The sequence below is a fragment of the Lampris incognitus genome, chromosome 10, assembly GCF_029633865.1.
Source record: "Lampris incognitus isolate fLamInc1 chromosome 10, fLamInc1.hap2, whole genome shotgun sequence".
NCBI lineage: Eukaryota > Metazoa > Chordata > Actinopteri > Lampriformes > Lampridae > Lampris > Lampris incognitus.
The window spans coordinates 9,760,358-9,780,371 of NC_079220.1; the positions used below are offsets into that span (position 1 = coordinate 9,760,358).

The 20,014-nt window shown below is 43.1% G+C and overlaps 1 protein-coding gene across 1 annotated transcript in view; it reads right to left on the reverse strand.

The window, feature by feature from the left end:
- Window positions 1-20,014, reverse strand: part of bptf (bromodomain PHD finger transcription factor) — a 60,598-nt gene that overhangs the window by 27,492 nt on the left and 13,092 nt on the right. The window contains exons 8-14 of the mRNA XM_056287978.1: window positions 19,532-19,663; window positions 8,067-8,196; window positions 5,638-5,773; window positions 5,238-5,519; window positions 3,264-5,010; window positions 2,873-2,997; window positions 394-522 (exon numbers count right to left, since the gene is read on the reverse strand). Coding sequence (XP_056143953.1) covers window positions 394-522; window positions 2,873-2,997; window positions 3,264-5,010; window positions 5,238-5,519; window positions 5,638-5,773; window positions 8,067-8,196; window positions 19,532-19,663 — 2,681 coding nt within the window. The remainder of the gene's footprint in view (window positions 1-393; window positions 523-2,872; window positions 2,998-3,263; window positions 5,011-5,237; window positions 5,520-5,637; window positions 5,774-8,066; window positions 8,197-19,531; window positions 19,664-20,014) is intronic.

The following is a 20,014-nucleotide window of genomic DNA, read 5'->3' on the forward strand; positions in this document are numbered from 1 at the left end:
GAAAGCAGGGCGATTCCAGAAGAGATTAAAATTGTCCACAAAAGTAATTTTCTGGGTTGCACAGGTTGAATGCAACCAGCTGTGGAAACTCAATGTCCGACTGAAGTGACACACGCCATGGTTAAGTGGTGTGGATATAAAGTATAAACCATAATGACACAGTATCTATCAACAGTTACAAACCCCTTCTAAGAACCTCAAGGCATGAGGAAAAAGAGAAATAATGGAGCTAAAATCAGACAGAGTATTGGGGTCATTTATCAGTCCATATCAAGTAATCAGTCCATATCAAGTGATCAGTTCCACAAGACATTGGCCCGAGTCCACTTGAGAGGATGAAAACACCCAAACTGTTATTTCATTTTATTGTTTACTTTTCAGGTAATCATTTACCTTTGGGAGTGTCTCTGTTGCTGAGGGGACAGATGATCTTCCTCACGCAGTATTCTGAGCGGATGCCGTAAGGCCCCACATCTCTGCGTTTGATGATCTCTGTTGTGATGACGTCCGTGTCGGTGGTTTCTGTGGAGAGGCCAACACATTGTTACGAGCATAATGGTTTGCAATGTACTCAATGTCAACATTTGATTAATCACTGACATCAATAATACTTTCACCTGATTAAATACCCACCTCCATAAACTGATATGTCAGCATCACTTCCAAACTATATGTTGCAATAACAATAATACTACCAACGACGACGACGACAACACCATACCAACAATAATACCTGATAATAACTCCTACTTCTCATAATAATAACAATAATAATGATTCTCGAAAACATGTAACAGTTACAAAGAGCTGTGAAATCAAAGGGAACCAAATTGTAATTAACAAACCATTAGCCATAGTAAAAAGACTGGCTCAATTTTAAAGTCCAGAATTTGTTAAAGTCCCCTCTGCAAAATACGGTGATGCTAGAAAGTTTGTGACCCCTTCTACTTTTTTGTATTTCTGCATAAACGTGACCTAAAATGTGATCAGATTTTCTTTTCTTTCTTTTTTTTTACACCGCCCCCCCTTTTCTCCCCAATTGTATCTGGCCAATTGCCCCAATCTTCCGAGCCACCCCGGCTCATTATTAACACAGAACTTCTTCAACATCAATGAGTTGAAGATGTTTTGTAAGGCAGAATGGGCCAAAATTCCTCCAAGCCGATGTGCAGGACAGATCAACAGTTACCAGAAACATTTGGTTGAAGTTATTGCTGCTCAATCAGAATCAGATCAGAATCATGTTTATTGGCCATGTAGGCTTGCACGTACATGGAATTTGACTCCAGTTTCGTGGTTCTGTCAGTGTACTTAACATAGAATAACAACACTACAACACAACAGGGGGGGGGGGGGTTACACCAGTTACTGAAGGCAAAGGCTCACACACTTTTTCACAACAAAGACATTTATGTTGGATAATTCTGCTCAATAAATAAGTCGAGAAAAGTGTACGTTTTGTGTGTTATTTGTTTGACTGGGTTCTTTTTCTCTAGTTTTAGGACTTAGATGAAGATCAGATCACAATTTTGGTCAAATTTATGTAGAAATACAGAAAATTCTAAAGGGTTCACAAACTTTCTAATGCCACTGTATATGATGAGAAGAAAACCAAGTTATCTTAACCAAGTTAAACCAAGTGTAATTTTAGAAAATCGAGTTTTCAGTTCCTTTGATGGCCTGGCGGCCGGTCCAGGGTGTCTCCCCGCCTGCCACCCAATGACTGCTGGGATAGGCTCCAGCATCCCCGCGACCCTGAGTAGGATGGGCGGTTTGGAGGATGGAGTTTTCAGTTTTGCATTAAAAGAAGATAAGAGTCTGCTTATCACATTTTCTCATGCTGACTGTTCGAAAGCTTAGAGACCCTGATGACAAATGCTTGGAAACATTGTCTTTAAATTTAACTGTGAAATAGTCATGGAAGCTGTATCATCTGTAGAACAAAGGCTAGTATATAGATCAACTCATGAGGATTTGAAAACCATCCATCCATTGTCCAAGCTCCTTATCCCAACCGGGGTCATGGGATGCTGGAGCCTATCCCAGCAGTCATTGGGCGGCAGGTGGGGAGACACCCACACACACACAGGGACAATTTAGTACAGCCGATTCACCTGACCTACATGTCTTTGGACTGTGGGAGGAAACCGGAGCACTCGGAGGAAACCCACGCAGACACAGGGAGAACATGCAAACTCCACACAGAGGACGACCTGGGACGATCCCCAAGGTTGGACTACCCCGGGGCTTGAACCCAGGACCTTCTTGCTGTGAGGCGACCACACTAACCACTACACCACCCCATTTAATAATATATTATGTAAATCATTACAATATTAATTCCCACTTTCATTCAAAGGCTTAGTAGCAAGACAGAGATCATCATCAATTCCGGATTCACCCTTTGTTACAGGACCCTGTCTCTTCCTCTCCCTCTCCCTTATAATTAACAAGCTCCTCTGTCTGTCTATAAATTATGAAATGAATATGGTGAACTCATTCAGCTAGTTAGCTTAATGGCTAGCCTAGCAGTTACAATGCATTTTCAGATGTGAAGAATATCACGAAATTCTTCAGCAAAAGAATTAGGAAAGGGAAAGAAGGAAGGAAGTAACAAATTTTAAGATGTCCTTTTTCAGCACATTTTTCACAACCTGTATGTATGTGACAGTAATCATCTAAGTGGTTAACCAAAGCCATACCAAGACTTTCCTTAGCTTAACAGAGTTGCTCACAGACAAGAGTTGAAAACCATTTATCAGTCAAATCATAATCAATGCAAATTCAAAACCCAATTTTAAGTTTAGAGTCAAAAGGATAGAAGAGGACAACAGATGTGGGTAGGGAATAGGTAGCCATACCACTGTCTCACCTTTCCGAGTTGTCCCTACAGCAGCAGAAGGCTTGACAGCCATGTCGTCCCATCTCAGGCATGCCCACAGTAACCTTAGCATCAGGCTGACCCCGGCCAGGGACTTCACAGTCTGGAGACGGTACCTGAAGGTGAGACAGTCAGTCACAAAAACCTATCCAACAAAACTGCAGCCAATGTGCTTAAACACGCACACATGCACACACACTGAAGAAGATAATCCATCATTACACACTCAAGGACTTCCTCAGTGCATGGCATTAGTTAATCAAAATGCTCAAGTTGTTGCATATTTTCACATTATGGACATAAACACATGACACTTTTTAAGATTTTCATTATTCTTAAATCAACAAAAATCCAAGACCAAAGGCCCAGGATAATTACTCACCTCCATGTGATGCCAAAGGTGGGTCTGGGGGAGGGATAGGGCCATATGTCCAGGGCTGGCTTGGCATTGTAGTTGAAGATGGGCACCTCTCTGATCGCTGCCCTCCTTGCCAGCCTCTTCAGGTCATCATTGGGCAGAACAAAGATGCTCTTTTTGCTGCTCTTGGTGACAAACTTGCGGTAGGACGGCAGGGCTGTACCAGAGCGTGCCTTCTTGGATTTAGAGAACCTCAGGAGGCTGACCCGGTCTCTGGTGGTATACTCTTTACTCACCGTCATGGAACTATTTGCTGATAAACCAGACGAGCCCGTCTTAGAGGCTGTAACCGTGGATGTGATCATGGTCTTGGTGTTCTGGGAAACTGTTGCCACAGGGCTCATAGGGCTGACCTGGGCATTGGTGGTTTTGGTAGAGGTGATGGTGGTAGTGACAAGGGTGGAGACTGCACTGCTCTCTGATGTGGACACCAAAGAAGGCTTATTACTGCTGCTGGACACCTCTGCCATATGCATCTTCTGGGACTCTGTGGTTATTGTGGTAGTGGTAGTAGTGGTGATGGTTACCTGGGAAATTGTCTTTGCACCATCACTACTACTGCTATTACAACTACTACTATTAGAACTACTGCAGTTTTCTGCATTGTTATTGCTAAGGCTTGGGGCGGTTAAGGATGGCAGCTCAGTGAAAACTGACTCTTCAGTTTCCATGGGCACTTCCTGTTTTTTATCGGTTATTAAGGTGGCACCGATGCTCAAGGAAGAGTCTGCCTTCTCTGCCACGTGATTCTCTAACCTGGGAACCTTCATGGGAGGTGGGTGATCGGCATCGGACACAGAGTCCTGGGAGAGGTTTCCATTCATCAAAGATTTGACAGACTCTTTCTGGGAAACAGCTTTGATCTCACCTTGGTTGCCCAGGTCCAAGTTGATTTTTGGGTCCATAGGGGCATCAGCTGCAGCTTTCCCATTAACCTGCATGGGACTGATTATGCTTAGGTCTGACCCTATGCATTCTGTCTCGTGCTGTCCACCGTCTTGCTTGGTCTCCTCATACCGACGCTTCTTAGGGTTTTCTCCTGCTAAAGCCCCCTCTGGTTTGTGTGGTTTGTCTACACTCACTACTGCCTCTGATGTAGAATCTTCTTTTCTGACGGTGACAGTGCTCACTTGGTCACTTCCATTCACCTCCTTATGGGCCAAGACCTCCCCACCATTCCCTTGCACAGCACATGGCTCACTCCTTGTGCTGTGGTTTGGTCCTGTGGATTCTGTGGAGTCTATTTTGACATTCGAGTGGCCTATCTCACCTGAGGTCGGAGTCTTTGTTTCTGTCTGCTCTTGTTCAAAGTCAAGCTTTTTAACCACCCGGTCTTTCACTTGCGTGTCAGACTTTGCACACGGAATTACCGCTGACTCCTTTTTGACTGCAGCGATACCTTCAGTCTTGACACCTAACCCGGACTTTGCAGCGACTAGTTTGGACTGCAGGGGTGACTGTTTCAGCCACTCCAGCCTCTGCTTTTCCTCCAAGGTAAACTGTTTGACCCGGCGCTCAAGCAGCCCATCCAGCTTGGAGGGCTTAACCTTCTTTTTGTAGGCTGTCCGCCTCTGGAAGCCCTCACTGACATTCACCACATCGTAGTTGAAGGGTTTTGTTGCCAAATTCTCCTCCTTCAAGGATTCTCCCAAAGGTTCTTCCTTTACAGCCTGGCTGGCAGGTGATGAAGGGCCTCTTTTATCAAAATTTTCTAAGAGAGAGGATCAGCTGAATTATTAAATCAAAAGTAAAAGTGTTGATGTCATCTTTGAGAGGACCAAAGATTACCACAGATCAATGATCTCTTGATAGAACAGATTACCAAGAGTTTTGCCTTGGTATGATTAGGACTGAAAAGAAACACATTTACCAGCATGCAAAAAGAGACAAACAGCAAATAATACAAGGGGAGATATCAATAGATTCCGGTCATCTAACCTTTCTTTTCACTGGACGAGTCGCTGGGCTTATTTGTTGGGCTCAGAGGAACTTCCATTTTTTCCTCAGTATTTTCAGCCGCATTTCTTGCCTCTTCTTTCTCTGTGAGCCTTTCTTTTTCATTCGTGCCTCCGATCTGGCCCTCCACTAATGAGGTGCTCTGAGATGTCACAGTGCAGGATGTTTGCTCCTTGACGATGTCCACAGTGCCCTGAGCTGTTTGTTTGTCAGTGTTCAGTGAATCTTCAAGACTGCCTGGGTTTTCCTTGCATGTTTTAGCTGCTGAATAAATCAATAAACATACATGAGCACAAACTGCAAGCATCAGGTGGATGCTGGCTAGGAAAAGCTAAGCATAACAAATTTAAGTGTCGACAACTCTGGCAATTCCAACGCTTACCCTCCAGCTCTTTACGGTAGTTGACATTTGTATTCCCTGGTAATCTTGGAAGAAAGCGTGGCACATGGGTCTTACTGACCCAGCTCCAACCCCCATAACCAGTCACCCTGTACTCCTCCCCTTTCTGCTTCCACACCTACACAGACAGAAAGAAGACAAGGGATCAGTTACGAGAATTTAATAAAGCCTTCTGACAAAAGGCATCGTCAGTCCATTTAGTATTTTTCCCTTCAGCCAATGTATTTGTGATTGCACAGTCAATCTTAATCATTTGGGAGTATAAATGTTAACTACAATCCCACAAGTTCATCAAATATTTGACCTTAAGATGCAGGCAATGAAAAACTACTTTTTTTCCATCATCTTAAATGGAAGTCACACACCAAAAGCATAAAATATTTGCAGCCTCTAGCGCTTGGTGCTCCAAGAGCTAAATACATGCTAATTTTTAGCAACAGAACTAATAGCTGCTTTTTAATAGTTGCTTGGCAGCAAAGAAAAGCCCTTCCCCTTAACTAACTGTTTAACTAGCTGGAAAAGAAACCATGTGCTAGCTCATCTAGTGGCTTAAAATGACTTTATTTGTAACAGCCCTTAAGTTTTCTTCACCAACCTCCTAGGTGCAGGGTTCCTGCGGGTTTCAACAGGTTAAATTTAAGATTTTTAAAGACCACTTTGAATAAGATTTAAGACCTCCTATTTCACGGCAAAAAAGAATGAAGGAAAATTACTATGAAAGAATAAAAATAGTCCTAGAATGACTTACAAAGTAAATTTATTAATGTTCAAAAAGGACAATTTCACATTCCATCAGAACAATTCTTTCAATGAACATGTAGTAAAAAACAACTACAGTACAGGCACCTCCTGCAGATCACAGATTATGTGTGGGGGGCATGAATGGAGTTTGGGGACAGTTAGTGTGTGTTTACATCTGCCAGTCATACACTGGTCTATACACAGCTGCACATTTTATAGAATACTGAGTGTATGTGTGTGTGTGTGTGTGTGTGTGTCTCTGTCTGTCTGTCTGACAAGAGCTATTTTCTGAGCTCTTCTCCCTTGGCCATAATCTCCTTTTCAATGATCTCAAGCTCAGGCAACTCCTCCTTGTGGCCCCTCCTCAGAATATTTGACTTGGAGATGAGCTCTGCCATTTTGCTACCAGTCTTGCCCTCTGCCTCTTCTGCAAACCTGTCTGCATCTCCGGCCAGACCTTCAGACACCTCTAGGATGGTTTTCCTTCTCTTTTTCAGTTCCTCCAGGTGGTCCTCTGCAGCCTTTCTCTTCTGACCCTGTGCTTCCGCCTCCTTCTTCCTTCTCTCCTGATCGAGGTGGACACGGTACCTGGACCTGGCTGATGCCACAGAATTCAGAAGCTCCTTAGTGAGTGGGACCTTGGTAACACTGTCGTGTAGAGTGACATAGTCACACAGAAGCCAGCCTGTGAGCAACAACAGTGTCCTTGTGCATATTTCAAGTCTCTACCATCTTGTTTAGGTCTCTCTTGACGTATTCCGCTAAACCAAATTTTGTGACGTAGGCAGTTTTGTCACCACCACACACAAATTTTTTCGCTACTTCTGAATCCGGGAACATGCTTCTAAAAAGCTCACCTATGCCCTTGTTGGTGCTGTAAGAATGGTGTTTAGCTACAGTATTTAGCGTCCAAAGCACCTCCGCTTTTAGGGTTGGTGTAGACCCAAACGTCGTCAGGAGGTCGATTATCCCTGATGCTGCTGCACTTGATCCTCCCGCAGCAGTGGCAAACACCGAACAGATGACAGGCGTTGGTCGTTGGCTTTTCAGTTGGGTCTTGTGTTTCTCTGACTGACCAGGCGATTCTAAAGCCTTTACCCCCAATGTCCCGAGTTTAATAGTTTTCTTGCATAAGATGCAGCGGGCTTCAAAAACATTCCCCTCCACCGGTTTCAACCAAGGACTAAACGTGCTTTTCTGTAACCACTGGTAGTTGAATTTGCACTTCCCCATGAAGTTAGAAAAGTAACAGACAGAAGTTAAAGACTTTAGCATTCACTTATCTCTTGGCTTGGACTGACAGCATGAAACACGCTACAGGATACAAACACAAAACACTAGTTCGGTGTTTGCCGATAAATTGACCGTGGAGCTGCAAAGTAATGACTATCGGTTCCATGTTGTTTTCTTTCAATACGGATTATTGGAGCGGACCTGATTATTATTGTAGCGCTTACGCTGCAGCCCGGACATTTCCCTCAAACACATTTAACCTGATACACAGAAGTTATATTTTTAAGACCCATCAAAATCATATTTAAGACCAAAAGACACATTTTAGATCAAATTTAAGACTTTTTAAGGCCTAAAATTCAGATTATCAAATCTAAGACTTTTTAAGACCCTGCGGGAACCCTGTAGTTGGTAGATGTAAGGCATGAGAGCCTTACCTGGTGTTTGATGGGGATGGTGTATTTCACCCAGGTGGCCTGCTGCATTGTCTCCTCGTCCTCCAACTTTTTCTCTCGTTTTTTCACCTTCTCCTTATCCTCCCGTTCCATGGAGGTCATGCGATGAAGTCTGGGCAAAAGAAGGACAGAAACCAAAGAGGGGAAGAGAGGGGGAGGGTTGTTGTCTGTGAGACTATGGTCCAGCTATTTTGAACTGTGTAGTGTGAACAAGACTACCGTAACCTAAAATCACAACAACACCACTGCAAAAAAAAAGGAATTTAAAGAAAGTATAAATGCCTTATTTCTAGGAAATTAATCTAATTATTTGCCCCAAAAAGAAAAATAATCTTGTCACGCATTTTTTTCTTTGTATAAAAAAGCAACCTTGTTTTTAGATATTTTATCTTTCTTTGCCCTAGTAAGATAATGCAGCTAATTTTGAGCTGGATTTATCTAGAAACAAGCTCTAACAATGCAGCACATCCGAGGAACCAGATTTACTCTCATTTTAAGAATTAAGCCATCTGTGCATGCTTCATTTCAGAACCTAGTGAAATAACACCAAAACAAACCTGTTTGTATTGATATTTTTATTCATAGTCATTGTACATGAAAAGGAGAGTCCATCTTTTTCAACACATCACATGAGGATTTGTGTAGCCCAATCACATGTCCCAGGAAGGGGTGTAAGAAAATATCGATACTCGAGTATCACGATATCATCTTTTGTGATACTGTATCAATTCTCAAAACCAGTAAGATATCAGATAATCATCTGTTACATTATAGGATAAATTCTATTCTAGCATTTATTGGTAGTATTCATACTGTCAGTCAGTCAAGCAAGAAAGTCCAAACCCGATCTTTTCAGGCTTTTCACACAAATCAGGTCTTTCTGCTACTCCTTAAATACAAATAAGGTATTTCTTTATTCTCAGGTGTTTCATTTGAACGTATGATTTAGCTTACTTCACGCGAACAATGAGTTCATCTTTTTGAGTGAAAATTAGTCTTTTTTTTTTATTTGTCTTTTTCAACTATAAGGGAGTCAGTTCACTTCATCCTGAACTTTCCACACTCAGGGTGGATGAGGTCTACAGGGACCTTTCTAGTGATGTGGCTCATCTCATGATTAACATGACGGTTAAATTAAGTTTGAGTTAAAACAAAAAAGAAAAAGTTATGAATGCAGTTGCAAGAACAATACTTTCCTTATATTTTTGCATGTTCAATTGGAAAGAGAACTTATTTTAATTGTAATTATAACTATTCTAACAATCTGTTAACTCCCTCTGCTCCTTCATTGTTTTGCTCTGCTGATGTCTCACTTTTCTCTCTGGATTGAGTTTTTTGACAGCGATTGTTGTTATTTGGAGTGCTTTAACTCAGTGTAATAAAAATAAATGATTAGCATTGGAATGTTGTGTCCTATATTAACTACAGTAATTGGTATAGAAAGGTAAATGAGCAGAACTGACAGGTGGGTGACCAAAAAAATCTGAGCACCAGTCAAATTGAACAAAGTGAATGTATTTCAGTAAACGAATACTCAGTAAAAAACTATATAAAACAGATTTCGTGTAGTGTATATACAAATAATTGCTATTTACAAGATTCACATTTTATCCTCAAGATAGTATACAACTCATTTCATCATCACTGAACAAAGTGAAATGATTTCAATAAACCAATATCAAACAACTTTAACAATATAAAAGATTTTATGTAACTATACATGTAACTGCTATTTACAGGATTGACATTTATTCCTCAAAACAATACATATCCTCTTCTATGCTTTTTTTGGGAGTGGAGGTGGTGGCATCTTCTAATGGTGAAGTTGTCCCTCCGAATAGTGACAATCCATTTTCGCCTGCTTTTCGCATCACAGGGAAACGTATGAAAACTATGTACTTTGTTGTACTTACTGGAGGCTTGACACAAAGGCACACAGCAATGTTCAGCTGTCGTGCTATCGATACACTGAAACTTAAACTTTTTCTGAGATGGCGTTGCCATTTGACAAAAATCATATGAACAGTATGGATAGCGGAAGTGAACAAGCTGGCAGAGATGTTACCGGAACTATGTCAGCACCACTGTGTGCATATAGTCCATTGGCCGTGTCTGTGGGTGGGAAGCCGGATGTGGGTATGTGTCCTGGTTGCTGCACTAGTGCCTTCTCTGGTCGGTCGGGGCACCTGTTCAGGGGGGAGGTGGAACTGGGGAGAGTAGCGTCCCCCTGGCAAAACACCTCACTGTCAGGTGAAAAGAAGCAGCTGGTGACTCCACATGTATCGGAGGAGGTATGTGGTAGTCTGCAGCCCTCCCCGGATCGGCAGAGGGGCTGGAGCAGCGACTGGGACAACTAAGCGAACGGGGTGATTGGCCAGGTACAACTGGGGAGAAAGGGGGGGGGGGTCCAAAAAAAGAAATAAAGAAAAAGAAATGAGACGAATGGCTGATGAAAAAAAACAGACTGAAATCCAGTGGCTGGAGGGATGATTGGAAAGCCTCTAACCCGCTGTGTGGAGATCAATGTCAATGAGACTCCAGGAGACAGGGCTGCCAGCCACGCCGCTCATGAAGTGAGCAGAGAGGCCATTCCCCTGACTGCAGCTGGTGTGAACATGGAGAGGGGTTCCTGGGAAAAACAGGATTACCGGGAGCCATATGATAACAGCCCACTCACCAAATGGGCAGAGCCTTAAATCCACCAGGGGCCCAATAACGATGAAACACTGAGACGCCGGGGGGTGCGTTTTCCCTCCCCCAGAAGAGATGACCCGGCCAACCAGTCGGGAAAAGAGATGTAGCTGATGTTGTGGGCCCAAACACCAGCTACCGCACCTACGGGCCCCTCGGAAGGAGAAGTGTTTATCCCCTCAACCAGTAATGCCCTGACACAGGACACAACACAGCAACAGCGCACGTCAAATGTCAGAGGAAGCATTGGAGGAACGGAAATCAACATATTAGTGGATTCAGGATCAACAGAGTCTCGCCTTGATGCATGCTCAATAATGCAGGTAAGAATATCGAAGAAGGTTGAATCAGTTCATCTGGATACAGCGTTTATTGACAGATACGTTTCATCACTCAACTAAGTGCCATCTTCAGTCTAAACTGACTGCAGGTATTCCCACCCTTATAAACAATACAGTACAACACAGTACCTTACAACCGAAACCAACGACCAGTTTCATATGCAAATATGGGTGTGACCGCTGATCATGTGTGCTATTCACAGAGGATTAGGGATTGTTGCAATCACAGCATTGTAAGATGGCAACAGAGGGATAACGACCGAGACCAATGACCAGTTTCATTATCAAATATGGGTGTACCCATTACCTAGAGTTTCGATGGCCATGTGTACTATTCATAGAGGGTTGGGGAATAGTTGCAATCACAGCATTGCAAGATGGTGACAGAGGTACTCTTAGGCATGTACTCTTAGATGTACTCTTCAGCCTCCTACAGACTGTGCGATTTGGGCCGTCTCAGACGAAAGATGACTAAACGTGGCGATATCTTTGGTCGTGGCTCCAAAACGGTGGTCCTACGGCGCACTGAGACGGGTTCAAACACGGCTGTTATTAGGGTCTTGCAACTGATGGTAACCTGGGACAAAAGTCTGACAGTGTCAGAAATTTTGGATGACCATCTCACAATGTGACTGCTGCTATGACCTACATCTACGAGCCAACGAATAGAAATGCAGCACGAAATGACGCACTGACCAACGCGACGCAGAATATTTGCTGACACTAAACACAAACAAACAGACTGTTAGCACCTGTGACACAAATGCAATGGACTCAACAAAATGAGCTAAAACAAGCAACAAATTCAGCAAAACGAGCTGCGGCGACTACTGAACGGATTCGATTCCTGCTTGGTGTCATGTTGCTCTACCAGCGGCGTAGATTGATTACGCGCGCTGATGCGGCAAGCACGCTGATGACGTTTTTATGGACTTGCATCGTAGCCTGCGATTCAGTGGGTGTTATCATACAGTCTACATACATCAAACTTGATGTCATGTTTATTACAACCCTATCGCACAGTGTGGCTTGCAATAAACTTATAAGATTGCTAAAATCATGTATAGGAGGCTTTGGGGCGGGGGCTAAAAGTACATCTGGCGCCATCTTACAATGCTAAGGTGCTTACAATTATTATTATTGTAAATAATAAATGTGATGTCGAGTGTATTTTTGGAATGTATTTCTAGTAGTAGCCTTGTAATGGCCTGGCGGCCTGTCCAGGGTGTCTCCCCGCCTGCCGCCCAATGACTGCTGGGATAGGCTCCAGCATCCCCGTGACCCTAAGAGCAGGATAAGTGGTTTGGATAATGGATGGATGGATTTCTAGTAGTCGATTTGGATAAACCTCTGTATAGTAAATACATGTCAGTATTTAAATGTATTCATTGATGTATGTTCACGCCTACATTTTAGGGGGAGGCACGTCCTCCTGAAATGCCAGGGCCATCAACGGCTGGAAGTAGTGACCATGTAAAGCCAGATGAGCCCAGCATATCCAAGTTCCTGAAATTATCCAGTATGGAATACATCATCTTCACTAACAGCGAGCTGGAGCAGGCAAGGCAATCATACTTCGAGGAAAAAAGGCTTGGAAAAGAGCCTGATGTCACTTTATCCAAAGAGCTTTTCTGTTGCCTCATCCGAAATACAATGATGAATATGATCACCATTGCATGAGCCTCTGAAGACTGCCGCTATCCGACAAAACACACAGTAATCTCCATGGCAAAGTGCTTAATTGAATAGTACTCTATGATCAAGGGCAGGTCCTCCGACAGAGTGGGTCGATCCCATTTTTGTTGGTGTACATTTGAAGTTTACGGTGAAACCTTGTTCCTGTGCATTTTTAAATGCATTACATGTACCCTGCAGGGGTATGTTTCTAAGAAGCTGCTGAAGAGACTCTCCAACGTGAAAAGTCCTGTGAAACCCAACTGTCGTCCTGTCAAAATACAACGCTGGGATGAGGACGCTGATGTGAGTGCTTATTCTGGTAGGAGTGATGATGCCAAATCCAGTGCATCAACTATCATTCTGGAAGACTTGCCAGTTAGGACAAGCACCCCAAAAAAGCTGAAAGACAACAGTGATGTAACATGCAAAGGGATATTACACTCCACATGAAGCTCAACGTACTTGTACAGAAGTGATTTTTTTTTTTGGATTTCCCCCCCCTTTATCCCCCCAATTGTATCCTGTCAATTACCCAACTCTTCCGGGCCACCCCGGTCGCTGCTCCACCACCTCTGCTGATCCGGAGAGGGCTGCAGACTACCACGTCTCCTTTGATACATGTGGAGATGCCAGCCACTTCTTTTCACCTGACAGTGAGGAGTTTCACCAGGGGGACGTAGTGTGTGAGAGGATCATGCTCCCAGTTCCCCCTCCCCCTTGAACAGGCGCCGCAACTGACCAGAGGGGGCGCTAGTGCAGTGACCAGGACATATACCCACATCCGGCTTCCCACCCGCAGACATGGCCAATTGTGTCTGTAGGGACACCCGACCAAGCCGGAGGTAACATGGGGATTCAAGCCGGCGATCCCCGTGTTGGTAGGCAACAGAATAGACCACTATGCTACCCGGTCGCCCCAGAAGTGCTTTATGGGAAAATGTCATTATAATCCACAAGGAAGCACACATTGCTAGAATTTTGTTATGCAAAGTTTTCTTTTTTTTATTTATTCCCTTTTTCTCCCAATTTAGTGGCCAATCGATCCCTGTTTTAGTTCAAACACCCACCCTCGTACTGCATGCGTTCGCCAACTGCGTCTCTCCGGCCGGCAGTGTCCAAGGAGACGCCTTCCCACTTTCGTGACAAGGCGACTCCTGGCCGAACCACTGCTTTTTCCGACACACAGAGACGCATTCATGTGATGAACACAAGCCAACTCCGCCCCCCTCCCGAAGACAGCGTTGCCAATTATTGCTGCTTCATCGAGTCCGGCCATAGTCGGATCTGACGAGACCGGGTCGCGAACCCTGGTCCCCAGTGGGCAACTGCATTGACACAAAGCCGATGCTTAGACTGCTACACCACCGTGGACCCTCTGCAAAGTTGTGTTTTAATATTGTTATGACTCCACAAAATGAGTTGGACGCCTGTGTATTAACATTGTGTTAATGCAGTTGTTAAGTTAACGCAATAGTTTAGTGTTTTTGAACCTTAACCCTATTAAGGCGTTGTTTTCATTTATACTGCATTTTGGAGAAGTTTACGCCTGTGGACGATTGCCTAGACTTCCAGTCAGAATGGTTGAGGTAGCTGCACAAACAAGTCAAATTTACTCTACACGGCGTGAATGGCTTTGTATAAGTGAAAACGTCTTTTGGTCTACACTGACGATTCAGGAGACGTCTTGGACAGCGAGAAAACCCAGGCAAGACACTACCAGACTCTCCAAGAGATGTAAGAAGTTTTACATCTCCAAGAGACGTAAAACTTTTACATCTCCAAGAGATGTACAACTCTCCAAGCTTTGTTCTGCTTCTTCGCCGAACAAAGCTGCAGCAACTCATCTTCTGGACCTGCAGTTCCAGTCCAGAAGGCACTTCATCGTTTCAGATACTGTGAAGGAGCAAGACAGACCAACCCCGATTCTCGAGGCTTACTCGTGTTTCAGAGATCATGCAAGTATGTCTGTGAATGTTCTCATTCATCCAGGTCATGGTTATCCAAAGGAGCTGAATAAACCTGCGGCTACCCCAGTTGGACCTTTGTGAAAACTGCAACACGTTCCAAAAAGACCAACCAGGTGAGCGACGAGGAGAAAAGGAACAGAAGGAATAGCACAGTCATCCCGTATGTTTCTGGGGTCTCCGAGAAACTCAGGAGAATTTTCAACCAACACCGCATCCCGGTATACTTCAAACCCAGCAACACACTCCGACAAAGACTGGTTCATCCCAAAGACCGTGTACCACACACCCAAAAAAGCAATCTGGTATATGCTGTACAATGCAATGAGGATTGCACTGACCTATACATAGGAGAAACCAAACAACCACTACACAAACGGATGGCTCAACACAGAAGGCCAAACTCCTCAGGACAAGACTCAGCAGTCTATCCACACCTAAAGGAGAAGACACACTCCTTCGAGGACAGAAACGTACACATTTTGGACAGGGAAGATAGATGGTTTGAAAGAGGGGTGAGGGAAGCCATCTATACGAAACTGGAAAAAAACCATCCCTCAACAGAGGAGGAGATCTGCGACACCACCTATCTCCCACTTACAATACCGTCCTTTCATCTCTACCCAGGAGACTCAAGAAGCCGAGCCTCCAAGAACAACAGTCGGTCACTAACGGCTCCAACGACTCTCATGACCACTGAATAATGAAGTCGAAACTAACACCCCCAACGACCGTCGCTGCTAAACAAATGCAAATCAATAGCTCCGATGGCGACGGGCACGGCTGGACATCGGAGCACAGGAGAGCCACGCATATCAATAGCTCCGATAACGATGGGCGCGGCCAAACATCGGTACACAAAAGAGCCACTCATATCTATGGCTCTGTTAGCGACGGGCGTTGGTAAACATCGGGACACAAAGAGTCATGGACATCTATAGCTCTGACAACGACTCCAAAGAGGATAAATTCTGAGTCTCATCACCAGCCACTCAGACTAGCTTGGTCTAGTCAGAAAGGCAGGAACTGAGGAAGCCTCTTGGATGAGAGGCAAAACGTCTTCACGGATATATACCAAGTCCAGTTGCACTTGATTCATCTCCTTTGGATAATCATGTAACTAATTTTACCAAAACGGTTTACTCTTAAAAACACTCCGCTGTAATCACATTATCAGCTCTCCTCAGAAGTAATTTAACATCATGTTTCTCATATTCACTGACTTTTACAGAATTCTATTTAGACGGGAGGTCAGTCATCATTTGTTTGACTAGCACTAGCTGCAAGTGTTTCTGCTGATTTTTAAAAGTATGTGTGGACATGTTTTTCAGATTATGGATGGGCTGCACAGGATAATAAATCCCAAGAATGCCCATTGCACTGCTGACATGAAGGATAGATGGGAAACCTCCCACAGTACAGTGCAGTTTTACAGTGTGATAAAAAAAGTCATGAGTCCTCCAAGGACTTTAGATGGTGGCGAGTTCACAATTCATATATTTTAAACCTAATAGTTTGAGATCTCACATGGAGTGTTTATTAATGCACTGCCTTTAGGTGTGCTTTCTTTTACCACTACAACGACCAAGCCGGTCATTTTGACTGTTTTGGATTTTCAAAGTTTGCGGGGGGGAAAAAGATACAGACCTGCCGCTCCCTGAATTCTCCTAAAATTGCATATATTTGCATTAAAATTACATTTAGATCAATTGCACAAAAAAGGTTATGATAAGATCTATTTAAAACGACCATGACCGTTCAAAATGACCGCACGTAATTTGCACGTGATCGTGGACGTCATGTCATTATTTACGACGTGTGTTGGTCGCATCCTTTCCTTCGTGAAGTTCGTTGCTCTGTCCTAGAAACACACTAGCGTTCTCCAGTGCAGAGAAATAGTCTAAACTTGATTTTTGATTATTTCCAACATGTCAGGTTACAGACGCCGTTTCAGATGCACCATGACTACCACCGAGACGTTGCAGTATTTACAGGCGTTGGACAGAGGCCATTTTAAGTTGTTTGGTGTCAGTCGTTTCTTAACAGACATACTAACATGCAATGCATTAATATCTCAATTGGTTATTTATCTTGACAGAATATAGAGTTTAAAAACCGGCGGTCATTTTGACCACCCATGGTCATTTTAGGTTGGAGTGAAATCCCGGTCGTTCAGTGGAGGTGGAGCACGCCACGGTAGTTTTCACAGCCCTGCCTCAGCTCTTCCTGTCTGCCGGTGCAGCCCTCAAGAAATTACATTCTAGCAGCGAGCAGGGCTCGAAATTAATGATGTCCCGATGTCCCGGGGACCATAAAAAATCCGACCGGGACACAAATATATTTTGTCTGGGACAATTCTGGGACAGTGAAAAAAAAAATGTCAGAGTAAACTTGAAAATAGGTGTTATTTGCAAAGTCATTAATTATGAGTATCTAGACGTTACTTTGTCATTTGAATAATTTAATAAAAACGTGTGAACGGCGAAACTACAGAAGGCTTACGTTCTTGCAGCACCTCACGATAGGGCAGTCAATCGCTTGTTCGTGCAAATCATGGAATGCATTCTACGTCATCCACTCTGCCAGTGGCTGCTGGTTGACTCGCGCCAATGCAACATTCATAGAGCCAGAGCGATAGACCATCATCAACGACAGTTAAAAGAAGAAGAAGAAGTCTGCGGTGGTGTAGCAGTCCAAGCATCGGCTTTGTGTCGATGCAGTCGAGTGCCGGTCGGAGAGATGCAGTTGGCGAACGCATACAGTATGAGGGTGGGTGTTTGAATTAAAATAGGGATTGATTGGCCACTAAATTGGGAGAAAAAGGGGAAAATCAGAAATAAATTTATATATTAAAAAAAAAAGAACAAGAAAGAAATGCTGAGGTGGTTGAATAAACAGCCCCCCTGATGCAAGCCCCAATATTGCCGACTCCCGAAACTAATATTCATATGTTTAATAAAAGAATAAGTATTTTAAACTTATATGGTGGACCAGAGTCCATGGTGTGATGATTAAGTGAAAAAAAAAGGATCAAATTATATTTATTCTGCATAATTGAGGGGGCGACGACAAGAATTAAAATTTGGGACACTGTTGGTTATATCCAGGACAATACAAAGTAGAATTCGGGACAGTTGTGGGACACTGAGGAAAAAGTTAATTTCGAGGCCTGGCAGCGAGGCTCTTTTCCACATTTTGATGGCGAGACTTAAAGCAGTAAAGACATTGCAGTTGTTAATGCAAACGTGCTCATTTAAGGTATTTGTATATAAAACGGACAGTTACGGTTGGGTCGAGTACAGTTTTGTGACTGGCTGGGACACATTCAGAGAGGGTCAGTATTCACAGTATAGGCCCACCTATGACGCTTTTAACTGGTTAGCTATATTACCTATATTATCATCATATATATTACCTACATTGCTTAAGTGGTGGTGTCTAATTCTTTCCATTTGCTTACTATGTTTTTTAGCCTTCTGAAAAGCCTGATTCTTTCCTCCACAACCAATCATTGGGCTGTCTGGTCGTGCTGTTGGGCGAGGAAAACTGCCTGCTGGCAATTGGCTCCACTTCTGTCTCAACATTCCCCAGAAATCTCTTCCACGAGGGACTCCTGTTGTATTCTGTAAATTGTGTAACCACAACATCCATTGCACATTGTCTGTCTTGGCGGAGAGTGCTTTGAGAGGCTGTTGCAGCTAGAAAAACGCTATAAAAAATGCAACTTGATTGATTGATTTAATGGGGTGCTATTACACTTTTCATTTGAGGTACCCAACATGCATCGCCACTCCGCTCTCTGTTCTTCAGACTGAAATACTGGGTGATGCCATCCATGAGAGGGATGCAACCCCCTCATACAAGAAAGCAATTTCTGATTGGAAATCATTCATCGAGAAACAGCCTACAAACTGCTGTACCGATTCGAGAACCAGAAATTCATTTTAACTGTTTGTTTGTTGTTTCTTTTATTTTATTTTTATTCTCTTTTCCATTTCTCAACAGTGAGTTCTATAGTCATGATGACAGGCTAGTCTTTTTTTGTCATCCTCTGCTGGCATCTTAAGAGATATCAAGTTAGCACGCTTTGCTTTGTATTATTTATGCTTTGTATCATTCTTTTTTCGACAGTGAATTCTATGTTCATTATTCATTCTATGTTCATTCAATTCACATGGAATGATCGTGTGGATGGTGTATTAAAAGAACTGTAAACTGTACACAACTAGCCTCTGATATCTCATTTCAAGACAGTTTGACTAATTATATTCACCTTTTAGGAAATAACATCTCATTACAAGCATTTGTCCAATGGCATACAAGCTAATTTAAAGAATAAAATACTTACTTTAAGATGACTTAAAAGACAAATTTACTCAATTTAAGCAAGTTTCTCCAAAATACTTGCATTGTAGTTGCTTCTAACAAGCCAAAGAGGCCTATCTTAAAGGATTTTAGTTAGACATCTTGTATTGTTTGAAGTTTTCCAGTGCCTAGAATTTTATGCTAGTTTCGAGAGTTCTTACCAAGAAAAATTTGCTTACCCCATTGGCAGATTTTATTTTCTTCCTTGACACAGACTTTTACCACATTAAAGAAAATGTGGCTTCTTTCTAGCGGTGCATTTTTTGTAGTGTAGAAGATAAATGAACAAAGCAAACTAGCCCCTGTCCAAAACAAAAAATTGTCCTATTGTATATGCAGCACAAAGCTGTTTTTAAAATGCACTTTATTGGCATCCATTCCCAGCAGCAGGATTTGTTCTGCTAATTACCTTGTGTGTCCAAGAGAATCCTTCCATACAGGCAACATGACCACTGGTTTGATGGCACACTCAAGGATGGCCAAGGCCAAGGCAAATTCCCTGGCTTTACTGCACATCTGTACTGCTTTGTTCCAGTTAGACCTGAGAAATACAGATATACAGACATGTACAAATCAATGCACAACACATCCTGACCCTTTCTTGTAGTTTTGGCACATCAGAAAATGTAAGAGTCAATTGTTTCGGGGTGAAAAAAACAAAATAATACTACTGCATAGAACCTGGTGTTTTGCATTACATGCCAAGTGTGTACAGAATTAACAAGGGGACATGGGTCAAAGCAACCATGCCATGGCCCAGCACTCTGACCTCTCAATGAATGTGTGCAAGTGATAACACAAATTTCTTTAAGGAGAACCCTAAGTTGTCACATTAATAATGCCACTTACTACTACTACTACTACTATTACTACTACTACTACTACTGCTGCT